The sequence below is a fragment of the Saccopteryx leptura genome, chromosome 2 (genome assembly GCF_036850995.1).
Source record: "Saccopteryx leptura isolate mSacLep1 chromosome 2, mSacLep1_pri_phased_curated, whole genome shotgun sequence".
In the NCBI taxonomy this organism is placed as follows: Eukaryota; Metazoa; Chordata; class Mammalia; order Chiroptera; family Emballonuridae; genus Saccopteryx; species Saccopteryx leptura.
Genome location: NC_089504.1, coordinates 171,364,342 through 171,388,206, shown reverse-complemented (window position 1 = coordinate 171,388,206; position 23,865 = coordinate 171,364,342). Strand labels below are relative to the sequence as shown.

The window sequence follows — 23,865 nt, the reverse complement described above, 5'->3', positions numbered from 1 at the left end:
TATGGCACTGCCTTTGGAATCTGTGCTCAGGGGAATGGCTGGTAGCTGATTCTAAAATGAAGTCTTTTTGGCATTTTAGAGATAAATTACTATATGACAAATATAGATATGGCAAGTACTATAATAATGAGGGTCTCATCAAATCAAAACCTTTTCTTTTGTTTAGTAAAAAAGTCTGATCATATTAATATGTATCTCATGTTACATATACTTCATCTGTCCCCATGTCCAAAACAAAATGATGAAATCTAGCCTGTTGGTAGGTATTTTGTCTGTAGTCTGCTCCATGTCTAAAACCTTGTTATTGCCTGGTAGAATATTTGGTACTACTAGAAATCATCCTCCAGGGAAATCCAAGGACAGGAAGGTAAACTCTATCTGATTCTGTACTGAGACATAGGAAGCCTATGTTCTATTTCAGATTTTTCCAATACAGATGCTAGAATTTTTTTTGGCAAAGACATGGAACTAATATTAATGATCTCCTCTATCTAATAACAAACATTTACCAAATATTAACTATGTGCATTAATTATATGATTTCTCTCTTTTTTTATTAGAGAGATATACTTTATTTTTACTGATTATAACAATCTTACAAGGGAGGGAACTGAGTGAGGCCCCAATTCATGTGCCCAGTAGCTGTATGAGTTACTTCCCCTGAGCAACTTATAAGGATGAGATATGCAAAATAAGCCTCAGGGTTTTGGGGAAAGAATGTTCAGAAATCTCAGGAATTGTTCTGTTATCTTCTGGTCGTATTTCTACATGATGTTTTGTCTTAATTAATCAGTAAGTAGTCAAAGTCTAGTTAACTGGCATATAAGTAGTCAGAACTCACAATGACTTTTTCTAAGGATAAAATCTAACTCTCTGCATGAAAAAGTGTAACAGGCCCCCCTAAGAGAGTTCTACCAATGCGTAACCTTTGAGAGCCTGTTGTACAAATGGCTGATAAGCAGACACTCTTTATGGTGACAGTAAGCCGCTGGACACTCTGGTTAACTGGGCATTGACATGGATATATATATTTTTACAGTTACCTAAAGCAAAGCTTGCAGGTGAGATAAAATCTGAAAGGTAAAGTCAAAGTTGCAATGATGAAAAATGAACCGTGAGGCACTGCAAGCAGTCCTTGTTTCATGCACATCAGCAGAGGACACAGGACGCTGTGCCAAGCCCGGAGACTGCCAGCTCGTGCCACCAGCAAACTCAGCCTTGCATTACAAACAGGAGCTACAATAGCATCAGCACGCATTAATTAACAACAATTTATCAAGACTACTGTACCTGAAAACAAGGGAATTTGTTCTTCCAAATCCTAAAACTAAGGACTCTGTGATCTCAATGCCTTCTAGTCTCATCAAAGGCACCAACTGCTTTAACAGAACTCCCACCGATGGGGTGCCTATGGCCTAAAACAAGTTGATTAAAAGTGAAAAAGAGGTCACATGATAACAGATGCTTCCTTTTAATCAAACAGCAATTCCATTATAACAGTTTCAAAGTTTTGAACCACCTTCCAAGGCGCTGCCATCATTTCAAAAATAATAAACAGCCCGTACATTGTAATACAGCACAATGAATGCATTTCCCACCTGAGATACAAAGCCTAAAGAGCTTTTGAAGTATATAGTATTCTTTAAAAAAATCAAATCTACAAAGCTTATCTTTAATAAGATGAGTTAATCAAGCATGGTTTAAAGGTGAATACTTGGTGAGGAGTGACAGACGTGGTATTTTGGACATGAACAAAACCTTAGGGCACTAATAAGTAGAAGCCACTATGGTCTTGAGAAAGTTTGCTCACTTGTCTTTATCTTCTTTTGCCCACTTGTCAGGGAGGAGTAACCAATTATGCATATAAACAATCAATGGCATTTAGAAAAGCACAAGGGTGAGACTCTGATCCCATCCACTCCAGATGGCAGGCACAGGAATTCTAGACAAACAAGCTAAAACAAAACCTTACAGAATAATTCTTCTGAAGCATGTCACGTCACCTTGTTATCGTAGCTCACTGTTCCCTCAGGCGTGGTCGCCATTATTTCTGGAGTCGAAGCTCTTAAGTGTCCCGGGCTCATGATACTGGGCTTTGCCACTCCAAAGCAAAGGATAAGGTAATTTCTCCACAAGGAGACATAGTTGTCCCCGCTGCCCACGGTGCTGGTCTTCTTGGCGTTAATTGGGCTACTGGATACAGAGTGGAAAACAAGTTCTGGATTGTAAATACTACTTATTGAGTAAAGATCCTGTGAAGTACTCAAATAGACATGAGCAGCTATCTTCAAGGACTGTTTGGACAGGGAAGGTCACTACTCAGTGGAAAGGTGAATAGAACTTCCAGAACCTTTTCACCCAAGAGTAAGCCCAAGATTCTATACTCAGACAATCACATTGATTACTGTGAACAACAACAACAAATATAGCTCTAGACAAGAACTCTGGACCTGTTTTCATTCAATGTTAAGAATCTATAGGCCCTGGCGAGTTGGCTCAGTGGTAGAGCATTGGCCCAGTGTGTGGCAGTCCTGGGTTTGATTCCCAGACAGGGCACACCGAAGAAGTGACCATCTGCTTCTCCACTCCTCCCCTCCCCCTTATCTCTTTCTCTCTCTCTCTCCTTCTTTCCTGCAGCCATGGCTCAAATGATTCGAGCAATCTGACCCCAGGTGCTGAGGATGGCTCCATGGCCTCATCTCAGGTGATGAAATAGCTTCATTGCCGAGCAACAGAGCTGTGCCCCAGATGGGCAGAGCATCCCCCTGTAGGGGGCTTGCCAGGTGGATCCTGGTCAGGGCGTATGTGGGAGTCTGCCTCTGCCTTTCTGCCTCCTGCCTTTCACTAAAAAATAAATAAATAAATAAATAAATAAATAAAAATCTATACTAGGAAGTTCAGAATTTAGAGAGGATGATAATATTCCAGCCTCTTATATAAAATAAAAATGTAAGAGGGCAAACGGTGACCAACAAAACAGAGGAAAATAGATAGGTCCCTTACTTGGGGTCCACCAGAGGCATGACCGACTGGAGCCGGGTGAAGGCATAGGGCCAGGCGTAGCTGAGGGCCGTGGGGCAGTGCTTGGGCAAGTTCTCTTGCCGCAGGAAACTGAACAGGCAGAGAACCCAGGGGTCTTTGACAGACTGAGCAAATATCCAGACATGGGACGGGCTCTTCACATCGTAGTGGCTGTTGACCAGGAGGGCGTTCCACTCCACCAACCACTGAAGATCCACGCTGTGAGTTAGTGGCAAGGTGACCTGCCGGTACAAGTGAGCAATAAGTCAATGCCGCACTGTCAACTCCATGTCCTCAAGGCTTTTCCTGACCAACTCTGCAACGGGCCATACTGTGACTCTGAAGCCTCCTCCTGCCCCTACCATGTAGGACCTTGGTTTGTAGTCATCTGTTTCCCAGGCTGGGTGATGAGCAGCCAAAGTGCAGCGGTTAAGGATGGGGGTGGTACTTTGTATTGTTTCAATGTCACATATCACTACACATTGAAACAGATGCTGCTCACTAAATATTTGTGAGCAATAAATATAAGCCATTAGTTAATTCAAAACTGAGCATAGATTTGCCATTTTAAAATTCTGAAAAATTATTAATCTCTGAGATTCACAAATAATGTGCTTTTAATCCCTATAATTAGATTATATGTTTATATTTATAGCCATGTTATTGACTTAGAGAGATGGTTGAGTGAAAGGCATTTTATTGATGATTTTTAAGGTAAGATACCTATTTATTCTTGTCTTATGATATCAAGTCAAAATAATGTTCTAGAAACTTTTATCTGTCTATCTATCTATCTATCTATCTATCTATCTATCTATCTATCTATCTATCTATCTATCTATCTCAATTTTATTTCTTTTAAGCCCACACTATCAGAGCTTACAGAGCACCAAGTTTCAAGTGATGTAGCTATTGTGCCAGGAGAGAAAATTGCCTTCATGTTTGTTAGTCACTTAAAGCAATCTATTTTCTCTGCTGGGTCAAGGAAAGCTCACAAGTATCTTTAGGTTTTTTTTAGTCACTCAGAGCTACTTGTTAGTTATGTCTGCATTCATTTACAGTTCTTTGACAAGAATACACAGAGCCATCGGCAGTGTGGGCTCTGCAAACAGTTGGGCTGGGCCCTGCCTCTCTTCAGCTTTGGTACTGAAATCAGTCCAGGTTCCATTAATGCGCTGTACTGATTTTCTTAAAAAACCACATAAGTAGAATTCATTTCAATTTCTCTTCTACTTGTTCAGGAAACTGGAAGCTGCCAATATGCTCTTTATAAGAATGCATTTGTGTAACAGATAGAGCTCCACTAGAGTCAGAGTCCAATCAGGGTCAAATCCAGGCCCTAACACTTCCTCCTATGTGACTATGGCCCCATACCCTGAATGTTTTTGAGTTCTGATACCAATGAGGGTCAATAATATAATAAATATAAAAGCACCTTGTAAACTGTAGAGCACCCTGTAAATATAAGCTACATATAGTGTTAAGTACAACAAATAACGTGAATTACTTTTCTTAAAGAAGCCTGAGCAATTCTTGAAATTGCAGTTTTCGGCCCTGGCTGGTTGGCTCAGTGGTAGAGCCTCGGCCTGGCGTGCAGAAGTCCCGGATTCAATTCCCGGCCAGGGCACACAGGAGAGGCGCCCATCTGCTTCTCCACCCCTCCCCTTCTCCTTCTTCTCTGTTCTCTCTCTTCCCCTCCCGCAGCCGAGGCTCCATTGGAGCAAAAGATGGCCCGGGTGCTGGGGATGGCTCCTTGGCCTCTGCCCCAGGCACTAGAGTGGCTCTGGTCGCGACAGAGCGATGCCCCGATGGGCAGAGCATCACCCCCTGGTGGGCATGCCGGGTGGATCCCGGTCGGGTGCATGCGGAGTCTGTCTGACTGCCTCCCTGTTTCCAGCTTCAGAAATATACAAAAAAAAAAAAAAAAAAGAAATTGCAGTTTTCGAAATATTGTTTCTATACTTAAGGCTCAAATTTTGTCTGAAATGTATCTGAATGTCTCCTAAACCAGTATTTCAAAACTTCATCTTGTTTTCCTGAGTACTTTTGTACTAGTTTATTAACCTGACATAAGACTTCTGACTTCTACAACACTTTCCTTTGTCAATCTTTTTCAGATAGGTCAAGAGCTGGTATTTAAGAATGCTTAGCAATCAGAAACAAGTGTGTACTTACTGAGTCCGAAACCACCACATGAATAAAACTTTCGAGAACGGAAGAACTTAGCTGATCCATGACATCAATCATAGGCTTGTCATCATCCTGTACAAAGGGGAGGTGGTTACTCTCCAAGGAAAATGCATCCTTCCCATCCAGCCCACTCCCTTTGTCTAGCACATGAAGCAGAACAGCTTGCAAGATAGCGACACAAGTTTTCCAACAGAAAACTGAGTGTCTAGATGGTGAGAGGCAGTGGATAAAATTCCCCATGCTTCTGAGTTGAGTCTTTCAAGTTTCAGTGGAAGTAGTAGAGCTCCCATGTCACAGTGCACTTAGAAGACATGCACCTGAACTTCAAAATCTCACACATGTGCACAGGAATCTAAAACACCAGGACCAGACCTTACTCATTGTGTGTACATGTTAATTTTAAGGGCCGGAAACCCCACAAGATTATACTTTGCCAGACCTCTAAAATGTCACTTACTGAAGTCACTGATCTGCTAACATAGCTAACTGATAAATTGTTGACTGACCAAATTAGTTCCAAAGAAAGTGCACTGGAGACAGACCACATACTCTCTGTGGTATCTATGTGGTATACAGTACAGGTATTTGGTAAAAGAAGCAAACTGGAGTGGACATGAGAGAAAGTATAACACTTGGATACTTGACAATGTGGTTGCCTCAATATTTCAGGTACCCACCTCACACCATACACGGTTATTACATGATTGACTATATTTCCTATGCTGTACTTTAAATCCCGTGACTATTTTGTAACTATCAATTTGTATTCCTTACTCCAGTGTTTTCCAACTGCTGGTCCGTGAGGCAGCCACCAAAAATTTTGTGCCAGTCCACAGAAGAGTTAACCACCTTGATGTTGTGTGAAGATTATATAATTGATGATCTTAGTTAAATTTGCTTATGTTCAGGGTGATTTCTGCCTTTGTCGTCCCCTAAATAATTGTATTTTCATCAGTCTCCCAAGTGTAAAATGGTTGAAAACCACGGCCTTAATCCCTTCTTTTACATGAATAGTATGTAGAATATACATACGTATATACTTATGGCAAATGTATACATATATACTTAATATATTTATATATACATATGTATATATGTGTGTATGTGTGTCTATGTTTGCCATCCTGTATTATAGAGAAGCTCAGATATATACAATTATTTACTTAAAAGTCTTATAGGAAAGCACTGGAATGTCTTTATTCATGTATGAGAATGATTTACAAATGAGAATGAGAATGGTTTCCAAAGAGTCATGGCTGATGAAAGTGAACAACATGCAGAAACGTCCCTGCCAGCCTGCTGGAAGAGCAGTTATGAACATGGGGTTTCAGAAGCCTCTGTACCTGGCTTTCAACTCTGGTTGTGTCGTGTCCTAGCTGTTGGGTTTTGGGTAAGGCCTTTAATCTCCTCAAGCCTCAGTGTCAGTGCCTGTATATCTGGGGTAATAACAATACTTGTTCTTAGGTTATATGAGGGTTAAGTGAGATGATATGTGCATAGAACACTTATGCAGTGATTGACACACACACATGGTAATTATTATAATCAGTATTATTATAATTAGAGATTTAATGAAGGTTTACCAAAATATAGCATGGCTCAGAGATCCATTCGCCAGATACCAGAGGCATGGTCCTATACTACAATATATCTGATAGCTATCTGAAGAAAGGTAACAAGTACTGCAAGAAATTTAAAACTACTTTGTAAAGATAATGACCATACTGAGGATCATAAATGAACATCAGTGATTTAAAACAAGAAAATGGAAAATACCAATTTTCTAAAGAAGCAGTGGCATAGGAAGCTGGCCTTTCTTTCACTGACTCATGCCTGGGGTTTGGCCACCTGTGCCAGCAGGCTATGAGCCTGAAGACCTGAACAAGGGTGAGCTTGACTCAGGGCAGGTTAGCTGAAACCTCTGGTGCTTAACCACGGGCTTCTTCCATCTCAAGGAGACATGTTTTCTCCTGATGCAATTTTTCTACTGTTGTGAAGATTGAACAGGCCCTTGCCAGGTTGCTCAGTGCTTAGAGTATTGTCCTGGTACACCAAGGTCATAGGTTCAATCCCCAGTCAGGGCACACATGAGAAGCAATCAATAGGTACACAACTAAATGAAATAATTAAGTGGAACAATAAGTTGAAGCTCTCTCTCTCTCCTTCTTCCCCCTTCCTTTTTATCTCTCTCAAATCAATGGAAAAATTATTAAAAAAGGAAAAAAAGATTAAATGACTTTGTTAGTCAGACTGTTTAGTATCTTAATCATTTTAAATGGTAAGCATTATTTTCTTAAGTTTGTTCTCTAATATAAACATGATTATGTCTGCCTAATTTGATCTGTGCTGAACAATACCTATAACCAAATTTAAAAATTCTTCACTTTTTTTTAACAAGCACCATGCCTTGAAGAATCATAAATGAGCTTTTCCATTGCTCTCATAATATATGACTTGTCTCTTATAGATTAAGAGTGCTATTTCATAATTAAAAACCCTCAGTTGTGGAGCATCCATCTGGCATATAGATGTCCCTGGTTTGATTCCTGGTCAGAGCACACAGAAAAAGCAACCATTTGATTTTCCACCCCTCCTCCTTTTGCATAGCTCTCTCTCCCTCTCTCCCCTTCCACTCCTATAGCCATGACTCAACTGCAGCAAGTTGGCCCTGGGCACTGAGGATGACTCCATGGCCTCTGTCTCAGGTGCTAAAAAGAGCTCAGTTGCTGAGCAATGAAGCAATGCCCCAGATGAATAGAACATCCCACTTGCTGGGTAGATCCTGATCAAGACATATGTGGGAGTCTGTCTCTGCGTCCCCTCCTCTCGCTAAATAAAATAAATAAATAAATAAATAACCCAACACGAATCAAAAATTATTTGTTGACATCATGTATGACATGAAAGAACATAAAATAGTAATGCATCATTTACGGCTTTTAATCTAAACTTTAAAACTGCTGAAAGAAATAAATGAATTGGAAAATTCAGAAGAATAATTAATACCTCAGGCTGCCCCAGGGCAAGAAATAAAGCTCGGATTTCCTTGAGTATTAGGACGGACAGTTTGCGTGTGGCCACCTGGAAACTGCAGAGCAAAACCAGAGCGAAGCCCTCCACAGCATGGAGGACATTGCACTGGGGACCTCGTTCCGACTGCATTCGGTGGCTGGAGCCATTCGCAATGAACTGTCATACAATGAGAACAACATTCTATATTCAGAAAAATAACAGTGGAAGAAGAAGCTACTCTTATATTACATCTTTGGGCACATTGAACCATTTGATATTAAAATAAATTTTAATGGCTTAGGTCCAGACATGTCTATACATTTATTGTTATTCATGAAATGTCAAAGATCTCTTTTTGTTTTTAGATATATTATCACCTTGGGATACCATCAATCATCTGTTTCTATAATAATAACTTTTTAAAGGCTATTAACATTAATAAATATACTTTTTTCATCCATACCATTTGGAATTACTCTAAATATTCAATCACTGTGGCCTAATTTGCTTTTACTTAAGTTCTCTATAACCTTTGTATATTACTAAATTGAATTTTCAAACATTTACTTTCTAATGAGACTTGCTTACTGGTTTTGAATTCCAATATAGGTTTTGGGTGTTTATGAGATGGGTTCTGAACATTCCCAAACTACAACCGAGTGAGTCTGAAACAAATGCAAGCTGAGCAACAGGACAGATTCCATCTTTGCTGCAGTTTCTCTTTCATGAGCATGCACAATCTTTGCTTTCTGACCTATCACCTTTTGGCATGTGTAGAACAACACAAGGGAGTAGAATGACTATGACCTCATCACTGATGGCAGCACATGTGGAATCTTAGCTGGTCCCTAAATGCAGCTATCCCTGTCATACAGGGAACTGTCATACAATGAGAACACATTCCTCAGATTCTCTGTTCATCTCTTCTCCAGCTAGACCCCCTTCTCCACCTGCTCATTGCCACTCCAGGCCACCACTGTCCTGGTTCTCCTCTGACAACCCTGCTCCTCCACCAGCTCTTCCAAATGTTATTATGAGGTTTTGTCATTCTTAGAACTGAGGCATGAAAGAAAAAGAAACCACAAGACAGCACTTTCTTCTCTATGGATAGTTGATGACACAACCAATATGTTGCTATGAAAAAAACTAGTGAGCAGCTAACTTTTCTAACCCTGTCCACAGCCTTTCCATCGCCATACTTGTATCCATAAACCAGCTCTCCCTTTCTGGCCTGCTGTCATTCGTTCTTACAAATACATTTATTATCAAAATTTTATCAAAGCCCTGGCCGGTTGGTTCAGTGGTAGAGCGTTGGCCTGGCGTGCAGAAGTCCCAGGTTCGATTCCCAGCCAGGGCACACAGGAGAGGCGCCCATCTGCTTCTCCACCCCTCCCCCTCTCTTTCCTCTCTGTCTCTCTCTTCCCCTCCCGCAGCTGAGGCTCCATTGGAGCAAAGGTGGCTCGGGCACTGGGAATGGCTCCTTGGCCTCTGCCCCAGGCGCTAGAGTGGCTCTGGTAGCGGCAGAGCGACGCCCCCAAGGGGCAGAGCATCGCCCCCTGGTGGGCAGAACGTCGCCCCCTGGTGGGAGTGCCGGGTGGATCCCGGTTGGGTGCATGCGGGAGTCTGTCTGACTGTCTCTCCCTGTTTCTAGCTTCAGAAAAATAAAAAAAAAAATTTTTTTTAATCAAAAAATAGTTCTACTCCTAAAATGGCTTATTAATGTTAACAAATCTAACCTGATGTGGCAAATCACACCCTGAACCTTTTGGTCACAATTTAGGCTGATAGAAAAATTAAGGGTTAGCACTCAGGAGAAAGTTCTGAGGGAGACAAAAGTAAGAACTCCTGAGGTTCTCTGGGCTGCAACTGATTTATTTCCATATTAATCAGTGGGAGAAGTGTGAACATCACCTCTGAATTTCTGGTTTTGCAGGCTTGCTCATAGTTTTTCCCATGAGTTTGTATGACCAGTTTCCACTGGGTAAGCAGCTGAAGCAGAAGCTTCAGGGAGGAGTCCAGGAGGCTGTGATGCATGTCATTTACTTCCCGGAGTAGGAAGGTGGTAAAGCCGAATAGGACATCTTCCCTCCAGTCCGGGAAGTCAACCAGCAAGCCCTGGAGAGAATTTTGTGCAATATGGCGCAGTTCATCATCCATGTGAATGGAGAGCCTGTGACATGAATAAAAGACAGTAAAATCATACTTCATTAACTTTTTCTCTAGCTCTATGAAGAAATATCATCAGGGCTCTGCCTTAACTTGTGTCTGAAAAATTTGTCAACCTCCCCTAATATGTTATTATATTCTTCACTCACCTACAATCATATTAACATCTTTATAACAATGGCACACTCTATTAAAACTATGAAATTAACATTTGTACAATGCTATTAACTAATAAGCTACAGATTTTACTCAGAGTTCACCAGTTTTCCACCTGTGTCCTGATTTCTGTTTCAGAATGTAATATAAGATACCACATGGCATTTAGCTGCACATGAACACTTTTTTTTACATTATTGACTACAGAATAAATTACTATCAAATCCTACCACTTCTAAGGTTGAAAAACTTGAGTATTGGAGTAACAAGGCACTCAGTGAAAATGAGCAATTCAAGGTTAGGCCGGGTGTCCTTAATTGGTTTGGCCTCCAAAGGGATATTTGATTGTCAGGGGAGATGTTGTTGGTTATCACATGTTGGCGAGTACTCCTGACATCTCTCTAGCAGGTAAAGACAGGCAAGCTGGCAAACACCTTCCAGTACATAGGACAACTCCCCATTACACAGAATTATCTAGCCAAAAATGTTGGTAGTACCAGGGCTGAGCAACCTTGCTAGTCAACTGAAGAGTATCAGTGTATTTCTGGTTTAACCTGCATTAAATCTCAACAATTGGTATGAGGTATTTTAGTTAACAATGCTTTATAGACTCTTTCATTCATTTATTCAATACCCAGATATTTTCAGGTGCTATTCCTGCTGCATGCAGCCTCCAGGCTGTGGAGTCAGTGTGACTACATCTGTTGGTAGGGTACTGTGTGGAATAATGCTGGAGAAGCAGCAGGGGCAGCTCAGCCAAGGTCCGTGGACCACCCAGGGAGGCACTATAGTAGGGAAACTCTAGAATCAGACTGCCCAACACAGTGTCTTGCTTCTGGCACTCATTAGCCATGTGACCTCATGCTATCTAGCTAATCTCCCCAAGCCTCAGAGCCCCTCTAGAAAGTGGGGACAACACCTGCACCTGCACCTCACAGACATGTCCTGAGGGTCACGGGGGTCCCAGTGCTTAGCACCACAGACAACAGGCAGAGCAACCAGTAAATGCTGGCTGCTGCTATCAGTAGAGGAAAATGAATGCTTCCTGAAAGTTATGGCAGAAGTAACATAATTACTTCACATCTGAAAAAAAAAAAAGGCAGTAAGGCTGGCCAGGAGGTCACTGCAGTGATTTAGGCAACAAGTTGAGGGAGTGGCAGAGACCTGAGGCAGAGAAGTAGCAAGGAAGGGACAGTTAAAGGCCAAGATGTTTAGGAGAGAAAATTTCTAGGACTCAGCAACCTGGAAGTGTTCACTGTCAGAAAAGGAGGCCTGTCCATGGGGCCTCCCACAAACAGGGTAAATATTATCCTCAACCAACAGAAAGAAAAATTGGACCCAGAGTGGTTAAGGAACTTCTTTAAAATCCAGAATTCTGACCCAAGACTTCTAATCTTTAATCTAAAGTTTTCTCAGTAAAATAAGTCCAGTACAGTTCCACATTTTTGAATAGACAGTATTTCAGAAACTTGATAAACAAATACTTTTCTTATTCTCTGAAGCCTAAAGCACACTAACTGGTCCAGATTTAGCCAGGTCCAAATAACCAGGCAAAAGCTCGCAAACAAGCAGATATATATCAAGTCAAGGAAGATCTATTTCCTGTTCCCAAAGCAAGTAAAGTCCCAGAAAGATGTGCAGAAGAAAGAGTGAAGCTAATTCTTCAAGAAAGACCCAACCAAGTCACAGCTTTTGAGGAGATCTCAGTTGCTCAAAAGAAAACCAAGAGCCCTGGAAGCCTGGCTTCCACTGAAGAACTGTCTGAGATGGGAATTCACAAATTTTGTATCCCAATCAGCAATCCATTCACTTCTTTCATGCAGAACTCTAACATGTTATATGTAAAAAAGCTGGGCCACTCTGCTTGAGGCTGGGCTAAAGGGAGCCCCCGCCACCCCACGTGAAGACTACATATTTGGAAAAAAACATCTCTTCACTTTATAAGCAGCTTTAATTTCTTTTTGAGCCCAGAATGTGAAACACCAGTTTCTGAAAAATGAAGCCATTTCTCCATCTTCAGGTTATTATTACTGTTTACTGTATTTTTTTTATTATTTATTTATTTATTTATTTAAATTTTTTTTTTTGTCAGAGAGAGGGATAGACAGGGACAGACAGACAGGAATGAAGAGATGAGAAGCATCAATCATTAGTTTTTCGTTGCATATTGCAACACCTTAGTTGTTCATTGATTGCTTTCTCATACGTGCCTTGACCGCGGGCCTTCAGCAGACCAAGTAACCCCTTGCTTCAGCCAGCAACATTGGGCTCAAGCTGGTGAGCTTTTTGCTCAAACCAGATGAGCCCTCGCTCAAGCTGGCGACCTTGGGGTCTCAAACCTGGGTTTTCCGCATCCCAGTCTGATGCTCTATCCCCTGCGCCACTGCCCAGTCAGGCTGCTGTCTACTGTATTTTTACGTGCCTATGATTATGCGTAGAGAATAAGCTTCTGCAGTTGACAAAGCACCTCCTTAGGACAGTAACAACAGGCACTTGGCAAATGTTAACTAAGGATGAAGATGCTGGCCACTGTTATGGATTGAATTGTGTTCTCCCCAGATTCATATATTCAGATCCAGGACCTCAGGATGGGACATGATTTGGTCATGCTGGAGCCAGGTGGGCCCCTGATCCACTAGACTGGTATCCTTATAAAAAGGGAAAATTTGGAGACAGGGAAACCAACATATCTCCAAATGAAGGTAGAGACTGGGGGTGATTCTTCTACAAGCCAAGGAACACCAAAGAAGGCCAGAAAGTGCCGACACATCCATTACATAGGCAGGGACCAGATGCTCCCTCACAGCCTCAGAAGGAACCACCCCTCCTGGCACTGCAATGTTGGACTTCCAGCCTCCAAAACTGTGAAGCCACGCCTTTCTGTGTTAAAGCCCCTGGTTTGTGGTACTTGATTATGGTAGCTGAGCAAACCAATATAGTCATGAAACCAGGAAAGCATCTGTCTTTAGAGTCAAAATAAAAGCCATGTCATGGTCTATTTAGATGAAGCTTTTAAGAAAGGACCGCTGCTCTGAGTTTTCCGAATGAGATGAATTCTACTCTTCATTTAACTTTACTTTTTCATAATTTGCAACCTCGCAGCTATTTTAATAATCTTAAACCCACAATGTAGGAGCATAAGGACTATGACAGCCCCAAAGTTGTACAATGCTGATATCTGTGGGAGGGCATTCCTCTTGATATGATGGCATTCACATGTTTGACCAGTGTAAAAGCTCAAAAACATGACTGGGGAATGAAGAGACAGGTCAGAGGTGGGGTGGGTGGAGGAGCTTCAGGAACTGAAGACCCAACAGAAGATAAAAGTGGATCCTTACAGAAGGAAAAGGTACGGACTATCATGGAACTGAGAATGAGTGAGAAGAATGTATCAAGGCAAGTCTGTGTGGCAGCAGGTGAGGGAGAAGGGACAAGGCCCGGAGAAGGGCAGCATGGGTCCCTGTGTTTGTCCCTTGAACAGTGTGGATACAGAGCTGCCTATCAGATACAGATGTCATTTCTTCTGAAACCCAGATCTTTCTCATCTTTTATTAGATTTTAACCAGATAATCACAGATCATCTTGTGATTCACATGAACTTTACTATTGTAAAACAAAAAGTAGGACCCAACAAGGAAGAGAAGACTCAGAGTTAAATGAGAAAGACATCCAGCCAACTCGACTGTTCAGGATGTATAGGAAAGCAGCGTGGTGTCGGCCCAGACTGGCGGGTCCTCTGATGTCACCTTGTCCAGCAAGCCAGGAGTAGGGTGAGGAGAGGACAGTTCACCAGACCCTTGCTGGGCCATCTAGAGAAGTCCAAACAGAAAGGACAAGTCCTTTACTGCAAAATAATCTATAAGTACTATTAAAAAACTGTCTTAGGAGAGAGTTTGGTGGCAGTAATTAAAAGAACAGAGAGACTACAAGAGAATGCTCATGCAGAAATCTAACCAGCTGGGGGACCAAGCCTAAAACAGGGTAACAGACACATGGTAATACACAAAAAAACCATTAAGGAGGCTTAAAAAGACTCCACAGTTACAAAGCCATTAACATAGACCAACAGAAGCCACTATTGCCAGTGTCACTGCAGCTGTCCTTCCCAGGCCGCTGCCATGAGGTGTACTGACCGGCTGGCCAGATTAACATGCAGAGGCATCTGCTCAGCTGGGCCAGGGTCAACATTTGGCAGTGACCTAGAGCAGGTAAGTGGGTATGACAGCACCCCCCCCCCTTGGTTGGCCAGCTCAGACAAAGGACTTTGTAAAAAACAGTTTGGTAAAGGTGAGCCTCAGGTTCCGATAGAACCAGCATGGCAGCTTGGAATAATTTTGTTACACAGAGGTACATGAATTAAAAGGGAGTGATTTCAAATGGAAAAGTCATATCCAAAAGAAAAGAGCCATTAGGAGTCCAAAATGGCCTCCTCTGAATGGCTGCAGAATAAACGAAAGGTCACTAGGAAGAGGTAAGGGACCTGCCCCCCATGATGTCACCAGGGGCAGCAGAGGAAAAAATGGCTTTAGAGTGAAATTCAAGAGACAAAGGGTTTCCAAGAGGAGGCACCTGCTGATGGGTGGACTCTTAAACTTGGAATTGTTCACCAGAAGTGGTGGATTTCTTCTCATTAAAGAAAAAACTCCCACCACTTACAGCACTTTGAACTACATCTCAATTAAAATAAGATTTAAGTGCTTTATTGAGGTGATATATGAAACTGGGACCACAGTTCTCATTCAGCGACTCAAACCAGTGAGCCAGCTTCCACTAGACAGTATTATCCTGAAAAGCGGATGATAAGTGGTAAGTGATAAATGTTGTTCCAATACCACAGAAGATCACTGACGTATGTATATAAACTCTCAGAAGTTATAAGTAAACACTGCATATAGGGCATTTACTTGTCAGTTTGCATAAACCAATGATATATGTCAATTCCATTTGGTTTCAGAAAAATTCTGTATATTTGGGCTACTGGCTTTACTATTCTGAAGTTTAATCTGAAAATAGGTATCAATAATAGGTGGCCAGCTCTCCTAACATGCAAATCCAAATGCATTGTACATCACAGTATACTATGTGACTCAATGTAAGGATGTCCAAAACTAACATTTGCTGAGCACCTAACTGTGCTGTGGGTACTATGCTAAGTGATTGCTGTGCATTGTCACAACCCTATAACAAAGTTTTGAAAGAGGAGGGGAAATACTGAACAGCAAACCCTTAGTGCAAAGGACATGAGCTGGAGACCGTTGAAGGGAAATTTCCTTCTTATGGAGCAGGAGGCATCTGGGGTAGGGAGTGAGAGAAGGATGATGACTGCCAAGGAGAGAAGTAGCCCCTCCCCATGTGGAGAATTCTTGGGGGTCCCCAGATGGCTGAGAAGGGAAGGCTCTATGAAAAGCAGGAAGGAAGTGTTCCCACAGATCTTATCATGAAGTCAGGAAACCCTGCATATCTTCCACGGGGTTTAAATGAACAGATTCTTCCCACTCAGCCACTGTAGTGGGCTGAGCAACATATAAAATGAGAAATTTCAGAGTGGACAAAAGTGTTTGTCAGTTTCATTCCATACCCATTGTCACGTTAAACATATTCATGTAAGTCTAAGGTTAGAGTGTCCATGATATTGACCATTACCTGAAATGCTGGGAAGGGGCCCTGGGGGCAGTTATGTGGGACATACCCTTGAAACTCTTTATCCAGGGAAATGAGCTGGGAGGGACCAGGAGTTGGCATGAATGTTGGTCTTATTTTGCCAATTATGAAGAAAACCAAGTTTTTCTTCAGTAAAAATATACCATGTGCCTGACCTGTGGTGGTGCAGTGGATAAAGTGTCGACCTGGAAATGCTGAGGTTGCCAGTTCAAAACCCTGGGCTTGCCTGGTCAAGGCACATATGGGATTTGATGCTTCCAGCTCCTCCCCCCTTTCTCTCTCTCTGTCTCTCTCTCCTCTCTCTCCCTGTCTCTCTCTCCTCTCTAAAAAGGAATAAATTAAAAAAAATTAAAATTATATATATATAAAATATATATATATATATACCATGTATGTGACCGTGAAGAATGAAATAAAAAGGTCTCATACTGTGTCTAGACCACATATTATCTCAAAAGTCAATTTAATCCAAACGTGACTGGACTGTGGGGAACTAAATTGACCAATGACTTGAAACTCACTATTTATTCCTACTGAGTTTCTTTACTTTTGTCCTCTGACCCTCTCGGGATCCACTCACTCACAGCTTAGGATCCTTCCCCTGAGGAAAACAGTCTCTGGCTTCTCCTGAAGCTTATGAAAAAGGCCTCTTCCTGGGCTTCCATATAATATATGATTTTGATTTTGTCCTAATACATGAACTGTTGAGAATATTTACTGGTTCATAATGACAGTACTCATTGTTCTGGGCTTTGGAAGAAGACACGTAACAGCAAACACGGTGTGCTACAGACAGCGCTGACATCCCGGCACATCCCACAGAATCCCCTCTTGAGCTGCTGGCTTTGTGGTCCACAGGCTCAGGCGTCACTGAACAGGCTAGGGAAGTGACCGCAGAGGTAAGTGTCTGCCACACATTTGCAGCAAAACAGCATTAGATACTTGACCAGAACACTACATGAAGTTTTAAAGGCCTTGCTGTGTATATTAACTATCAATCACAGCTTCCTTGAAGGAAGTGAACTCTCCTTTTCCTCCAATTTCACTGACACCTGCCTTCTCCCTGCTGCTCCATTTTCCCTGGATTATCCAAAGAGCATATATCTTATGTTATTTAGCCTTCTCAACAGTTTTATGAAGGAAAAATTGATAGGCTGAGGGGTTAATAATTTGTCTAGTTCACACAGCTAGTAAAATGGCAAAGCAGGCATGCAAAATGCAAGCTTTCCAAATGATTCGGTTTTGTTCTCATTTTTTGGTATTGCCTCCAAATCTGTCAGATGGCGACGTTTCATTCTCTGGTGGTGCACGGGCCATGGAGAGGGGTTCCCTCCGATTCCCACAGCCACGGCTAGCCTTTTCACTCAGCAGTCCCTCCTCTGCGGAGACACCTGTCCCTTAGCCACACTGCCCTCTCTGTTGTCCATGGCAAATGGACAGGCTGCCCCTCATATTTCTAGGTAATATGGGCACTGTTCTCTCATCTAGTTTGCTGTCACCCTGGCAGACTCGATATGGATGAATGGATGACTCGTCAAAGAATTTTAGTTTGTCTTCCTCAGCTCCCCCCACTCCTGATTACCTTGTTTGTTACCCTCTGAGAATCCACCCTTTTTACCTCAGCTGGGACCTACGCCCCCTTTTGATGGAGGCTTTTGTCCCCTCATCCCCACAGCTTCCCTGCTTCTTGCCAATGCGCCCCGACACATTCCAGTTGCAAGAGCCTAGACTGTAATTTTTTAACTTTATAGTCTTCTTAAAATAGGTCATAAACATGAAATGGGAGAAAGAAGAATAAACCCAAAGCCCAGAGGTCACTGATCACAGCAAAGAACAAGTTATAGGTAATAGGTGACAAAGCCAGAAGGCTAGAAGGTTCTGGTCAGAGGGCACCGCGGCCTGCAATGGTGGTTCCCAAAGGAAAGAGGCTTCTGTAAACTTTTCGACATAGCAGCACCCTTGAGCTGGTGTGGCTGGGTGAAGGGAGGGAGTGGCCGTGTCTGCCCTGGAGTGAAGAGAAATGGGGAAGAACAGTGGGCTACAAAAGTTATGGACTGATAGTAGGAAGTGGTCAACAGAAGAGGCCAAGCTGGCTGACCAGAACCGGAGCACCTTGACCAAAATGGCCAGGACACACGGTACTTTATGGGGATACCCAGGAGCCAAGGGAGGCCACTGGGTGACCTGTGCTCACATGGGAAGGGAGCTTGGGGATTTTATTTGGATGTTGACCAAAGGCTATTCTCCCAGCCTAGATAATGTAGGTAAACAAGTCTGTACTAATATTTGTTAGTCCACCATTATCAGATTAACCCACCAAAAAGGGAATTTGTTGTCGTTATTCTTCTTAAAACACCATCAGTCTAAACACCTTAACTGATAGTAAAGATGAACTGAAAATCTACCTCTCATGTCTTATTTCTGTTTCTTTTTATCATTGGGTTTCTAAACTTCTTTTTATCAAATCCAGGATAACTTTTGTTCTCCCCTGTCCATTCCCTCCAAGCACCTGGTGTTTCTCATGATGTTGCCTTCTAAACAGCATTTAGATCATAAGTCACTTTAAAGATTTAATTTATTTTTTATTGGTCTATTTGAATATATAACCTATTAACAAACTTTCATAAGATATTTCAAGGATTCAAGAAGTTATTGATTCTTAAATTAAGGACAGGCATAACTGCAACCTGACATCAACAAAAAAAGTTAAGCTTACCTAACAAAAATGATACACTCTGGCCCTCGTCAGTTGGCTCAGTGGTAGAGCATTGGCCTGGTATGTGGATTTCCTGCATTTGATTCCCAGTCACTGCACACAGGAAAAGCGACCATCTGCTTCTCTACCCCTCACCCTCCTCCCTCTCTCTTCTCCTCCCACAGCCATGGCTCGATTGGTTCAAGCAAGTTGGTCCTGGGCACTGAGGATAGCTCCATGGCCTCCACCCCAGGTGCTAAAAATAGCTCTGTTGCCAAGCAACAGAGCAACGGCCCCAGATGGGCAGAGCATTGCCCAGTAGGGGGTTTGCCTGATGGATCCCAGTCAGGGTGCATGCGGGAATCTAACTCTCTGCCTCCCCTCCTCTCACTTAATAAAAAGTAATAATAATACAATCCCCCTCCAAACAAATTAACTTTAGCTGAACTGTGCATTCTTGTGGAGGAATGGAAAGGGTAACAAATATATGATTTAGGGCAGCTATTGAAAGTACTAAAATTTGTTTAGGGGCCCTGTTACCTACCTTCTCAGCCTCCTGAGGGAGGGTCTGTGGGCTTCAGATTAGAATCAGAGCCGAAACAAACATTTTGCCAGTCAGACCCATTTCCTCACATCCCAGCCCCACCTCTCTGCCTTTGCTCATGCCTATCCCTTTGCCTTTTGAATTCCATCTTTTTTTCAAAGGGCAGCTCTGGCTCCACCTTCTCCCAGGACAACGTACTGACTTCCCCTGTCCAAAGTCCCCCTCCACACACTGTACTCTGTGCCACACTCTTTGTGCTGTTAATATGCACAGGTTTCAGGCCTTGGATTGTTGGTTACATTATGTATTGTTTTCTACATCAAATTTGAAACCTCTTAAACATGGAAAATTCACAACAAATTTTTTCTATATTCATCTTTTGGTAAATCTTTGTCAATTTTTATTAATTATTCTTTTTTAAGGAAACCATGGAAAAAAATTAAAATCAATTTGGTCAAAGAATGCACATGGTGATTTCACCTACCTAGCCAGCAAGTCAATGAGTTCGAGTTTAGACATCCCGTCAGGAAGCAGGCGGGGAATTGCGGCAACACACGTCCTGAAAAGGTCTATTTTAGGTTTTCTCTCACCCCTAGAATGTGAAGACAAGGTTTAAACATAGTCAATTGTTATCATAGAAAAAACTGATCAACTGTGTAAACAAAGAGTAGAACCCATGCCTGGTGTTTGCTCCATATCATTCTCAAATGGTTATGCCCTTTGCAGCCAGCTCTAAAAGAAGTTATAAAGATTGGAATGTCAGAGGTCTGTATCTGAAGAAAAAAATGCTGGTGTCAACAGCATTGTACACACAGCCTGTACACAGTCTCATGGGATTGGGCCCCTGTGGACTGCATTAAAAGCACTGAATTTACATACATGCCTACAATGCATCAGTAGACAAGAAACACATGGCAGCCCTGGCCGGTTGGCTTAGTGGTAGAGCGCCGGCCTGGCGTGCAGAAGTCCCGGGTTCGATTTCCGGCCAGGGCACACAGGAGAAGCACCCATCTGCTTCTTTACCCCTCCCCCTCTCCTTCCTCTTTGTCTCTCTCTTCCCCTCCCGCAGCCAAGGCTCCATTGAAGCAAAGATGGCCCGGGCACTGGGGATGGCTCCATGGCCTCTGCCTCAGGTGCTAGAGTGGCTCTGGTCGCAACAGAGCGACGCCCAGATGGGCAGAGCATCACCCCCTGGTGGGCATGCCGGGTGGATCCTGGTAGGGCGCATGCAGGAGTCTGTCTGACTGTCTCCCCGTTTCCAGCTTCAGAAAGATACAAAAAAAAAAGAAACACATGGCAGTCCTTCCTACACTCAGCATTCAAAAATGGACATTAGACAAGCAATGTTGTCCCCAACAAGCATGGCATCTGAAAACTTTTCTCCATGATGAGCTGTGCTTCTCCTCTAGAGTTCCCACCCCTATTGTTGTTTTTTAATGAAGCACTTACAAAATAAATCCTCCATAATGTCAAGTAAAATACCACAGAGCATATTGCTGTACACTCACTTCCGGTTTTTAAAATTACTCTGATAGGCCAGACATCTATGGAGATTCCTACCTTCTTCTCATTTTCCTTGAGAATATGAATGGTGAAAATTAATTAATGCCGTCTATATTCTGTTGTAAAATCAGAGGGAAATGTAAATTCTGTTATAAATTATTTCCATTTTTAGCTGTTTAAATAGGTAACTGCCTTCTTAACCACCTATATTATCAATAATCTTAAAAAAAACTTAAATATGCATCAAATTTTTGAAATAACCAAATATAACAGCATATTTAAAATTCTGATGATTTAGTCTTCAGAGGACAAACATAAAATTGCCACCAAATTAATAAAATTGTAGGATACAAACATACTGAAAATGTAAAGTAGCAAAGCAGTAATCCCTTCCTGGAACAGTAACTGTAGTCTGAAGAGAAATGCAACAAGGAAAAATTCTCTACAATCTAAAGATGATAATCAGCCTGACCTGGTGGCACAGTAGATAGAGCACTGACTGAACACTGAGGTCGCCAGTTCGAAACCCCAGGCTTGCCTGGTCAAAGCACATAGGAGAAGCAACTACTACCTTCCTGCTCCTTGTCCCCCTTTCTCTCCCTCACTCCACTCTATAAAATCAGTAAATAAAACCTTAAAAAGAAAAGATGATAATCAGACAGCAATTTTACTCTGTGACTTTACTTTCTAGCATGTTTTTGTAAGTTTGTTAAGAATAAATCCAAAACTGTTGATGTAAAAAATAAAAGAGGTACAATATATGTTGACTTCTAAAACACTCTGCATCTGTGGAAAATCCTGAGACTGTTTGTCTCCTTTCCCATGTCCTGCCTGGGGTGTGTGAGGACTGCAGAGAGGAAGCCATCGTGCATTGGTTTTCAATTGGCTGAAGGCCAGAGGACCCTCAAATGTCGCTCTCAATACCTGGACAGAGTTAGAGCTGAGGATCTCTTCTAATTGTTCATGTGCAACTCAGTGAGTCATTTAAAAAGTCCTCCTAGCTTGCTCACCAGATGTTTTAAACAGCTGGGATTATTTTCCATATCTATCAGAACAGGGATGATGCTGCCTGTCCTGGAGTGCACGATGAATTCTCGGCAGGCTTCCATGCTGATTGAGCAAGCCTGGATTAGAGACTCCAGCTGGTATAGGGTTTCCTTTTACTACTGCAGTCCTTGCTGTCTGGGCTTTTAGAGGAAGCCTGTGACTGCATCCCCCCAACATCATTTTCATTAACAGTTATTATTATTATCTGCTAGCACACAAAAGGAATGGAAAATGAAAACAATATGACACAGAACACTTCATGTTTAAGTTCAAACCTTAAACTGGGCCTGGGAAAGTGGTGAACCAACCTCATATTAAGTCCAATAACCGTTTCCATTAGCGTGGTGTAGACATCAACACTCTTCTCCTATGTGTTTCCATGACTCTATGACTCCCTAATGTTTCTCCTTGCTTGTGTTGTGGTTCTTTCTTTGTTTGTTTGAGAAGTATAGCAATGAGTTACTTTCCACTCTGGAATCTGCCTTAAAGTGTAGCATGAAAAATATTACTAGCTCCTTTTGGGGGTCTCAGGATGGTTCAATAGGAAAAAGTAAAGAATCATCTTGGAAAAAGTTTAAGGTATTGGTTAAAATATAAATGAAATGTTTACATGTATATTTAAACCTGCACCTTTTTATGCTTTTGAATATACTGTTTTGGTCCTGACCCTATCTTGTAATCTCTTGATTATTAGTAAAGTCTTCCTTTAAAGGTCTTTCATTTCTTTACTTTTTTAAAGGAGGAAACAACTCTATGGCAGAAGTTTGAAAAGCATTTCTTGTATCTTCTACGTTATAAATTTAAAATTGCTATAACATATTCAGAGAGTATGAAACAATAATGTTAAAGGTTTATGGACAATCTGGTGACTTGCAAGGTAAGAAATGAGCTGCAGACAAAATATTTAATGTTATTAGCTTTGGTCAGTTTCAATTCTGATGTCATTTCAGTTGAAAAGTCTTCATATTAATTTGATAAAATGGCAAGCTTCAGGATAGCATGCATTGCATAATCCCATTTTTTTGTAAAAAACAGTATATATATAGTTGTGCTGACACAGGGAAAGGTCTGGAAGGAATCACACTGAGCTAGGGAATGGTGGCAGATTTCAAGTGGAGATCTGAGGAGGAGACTTACATTTTAACTTTATATGATGCTAAATATATATTTAAAATAATTCTGTAAATTTTACTTTATCATGTTTTGTTTTGTCATACTATTTTCAATGTGCCACCCTTGTAATAAAAATATGTACTGACAATATGAACTTCCCTATATAGATAACAACCTTCTAACTAACTATGGTATTTGAAACTGGATATGTTGAATGACAAAAGATTTTTTCCTAATTATATTTTTGGAAATTTATGCTATAGATGCCAAATATAATTCATTCACAGTCCAGCAACAAAATAGAAACTTCCTTAAAATGTAAAGTTAAAACCCAATCCTAGTTCCTGATATAATTAATCAAATACAAATTGTGTAAGTTTCTTTAGCAGAACTCTAATAACAAAACCTAGGTCTTCGATTTTCAAATAGAAAATTTTATTTCTACATTCAAAGTTACAAATGCTTTCTTAAAATCCAGTATTTCCGTGACATGGTTACATAGAGACTTTCACCAAGTTTAACTCTCACAGTTCAGGACTAAGAAACAAGTGAATGTGAGATTTATAAAGATGAAATGTCTATAAACTGATGATGTCACAGTCACAATGTGATCAAGCTTGGGAACAAAACACCACTTCTGAAAAATGTGAACCAGCGAATGAGTCTTGAGCCCATTTTCTAATGTACTAGTCTAATGATACTTCAGACATAACCAAAATAGATCAATCTCAAGTTTAAACTTATTTTTATAGTCAAA

The 23,865-nt window shown here is 41.5% G+C and overlaps 1 protein-coding gene across 11 annotated transcripts in view; it reads right to left on the bottom strand.

The window, feature by feature from the left end:
- Positions 1 to 23,865, bottom strand: part of FRY (FRY microtubule binding protein) — a 569,880-nt gene that overhangs the window by 162,438 nt on the left and 383,577 nt on the right. For all 11 annotated transcript variants that reach the window (XM_066369318.1, XM_066369317.1, XM_066369307.1 and 8 more), the window contains 7 exons: positions 19,930 to 20,037; positions 10,135 to 10,393; positions 8,218 to 8,400; positions 5,197 to 5,283; positions 3,004 to 3,263; positions 2,004 to 2,193; positions 1,291 to 1,415 (listed from right to left, as the gene is read on the bottom strand). In XM_066369318.1, coding sequence (XP_066225415.1) covers positions 1,291 to 1,415; positions 2,004 to 2,193; positions 3,004 to 3,263; positions 5,197 to 5,283; positions 8,218 to 8,400; positions 10,135 to 10,393; positions 19,930 to 20,037 — 1,212 coding nt within the window. The remainder of the gene's footprint in view (positions 1 to 1,290; positions 1,416 to 2,003; positions 2,194 to 3,003; positions 3,264 to 5,196; positions 5,284 to 8,217; positions 8,401 to 10,134; positions 10,394 to 19,929; positions 20,038 to 23,865) is intronic.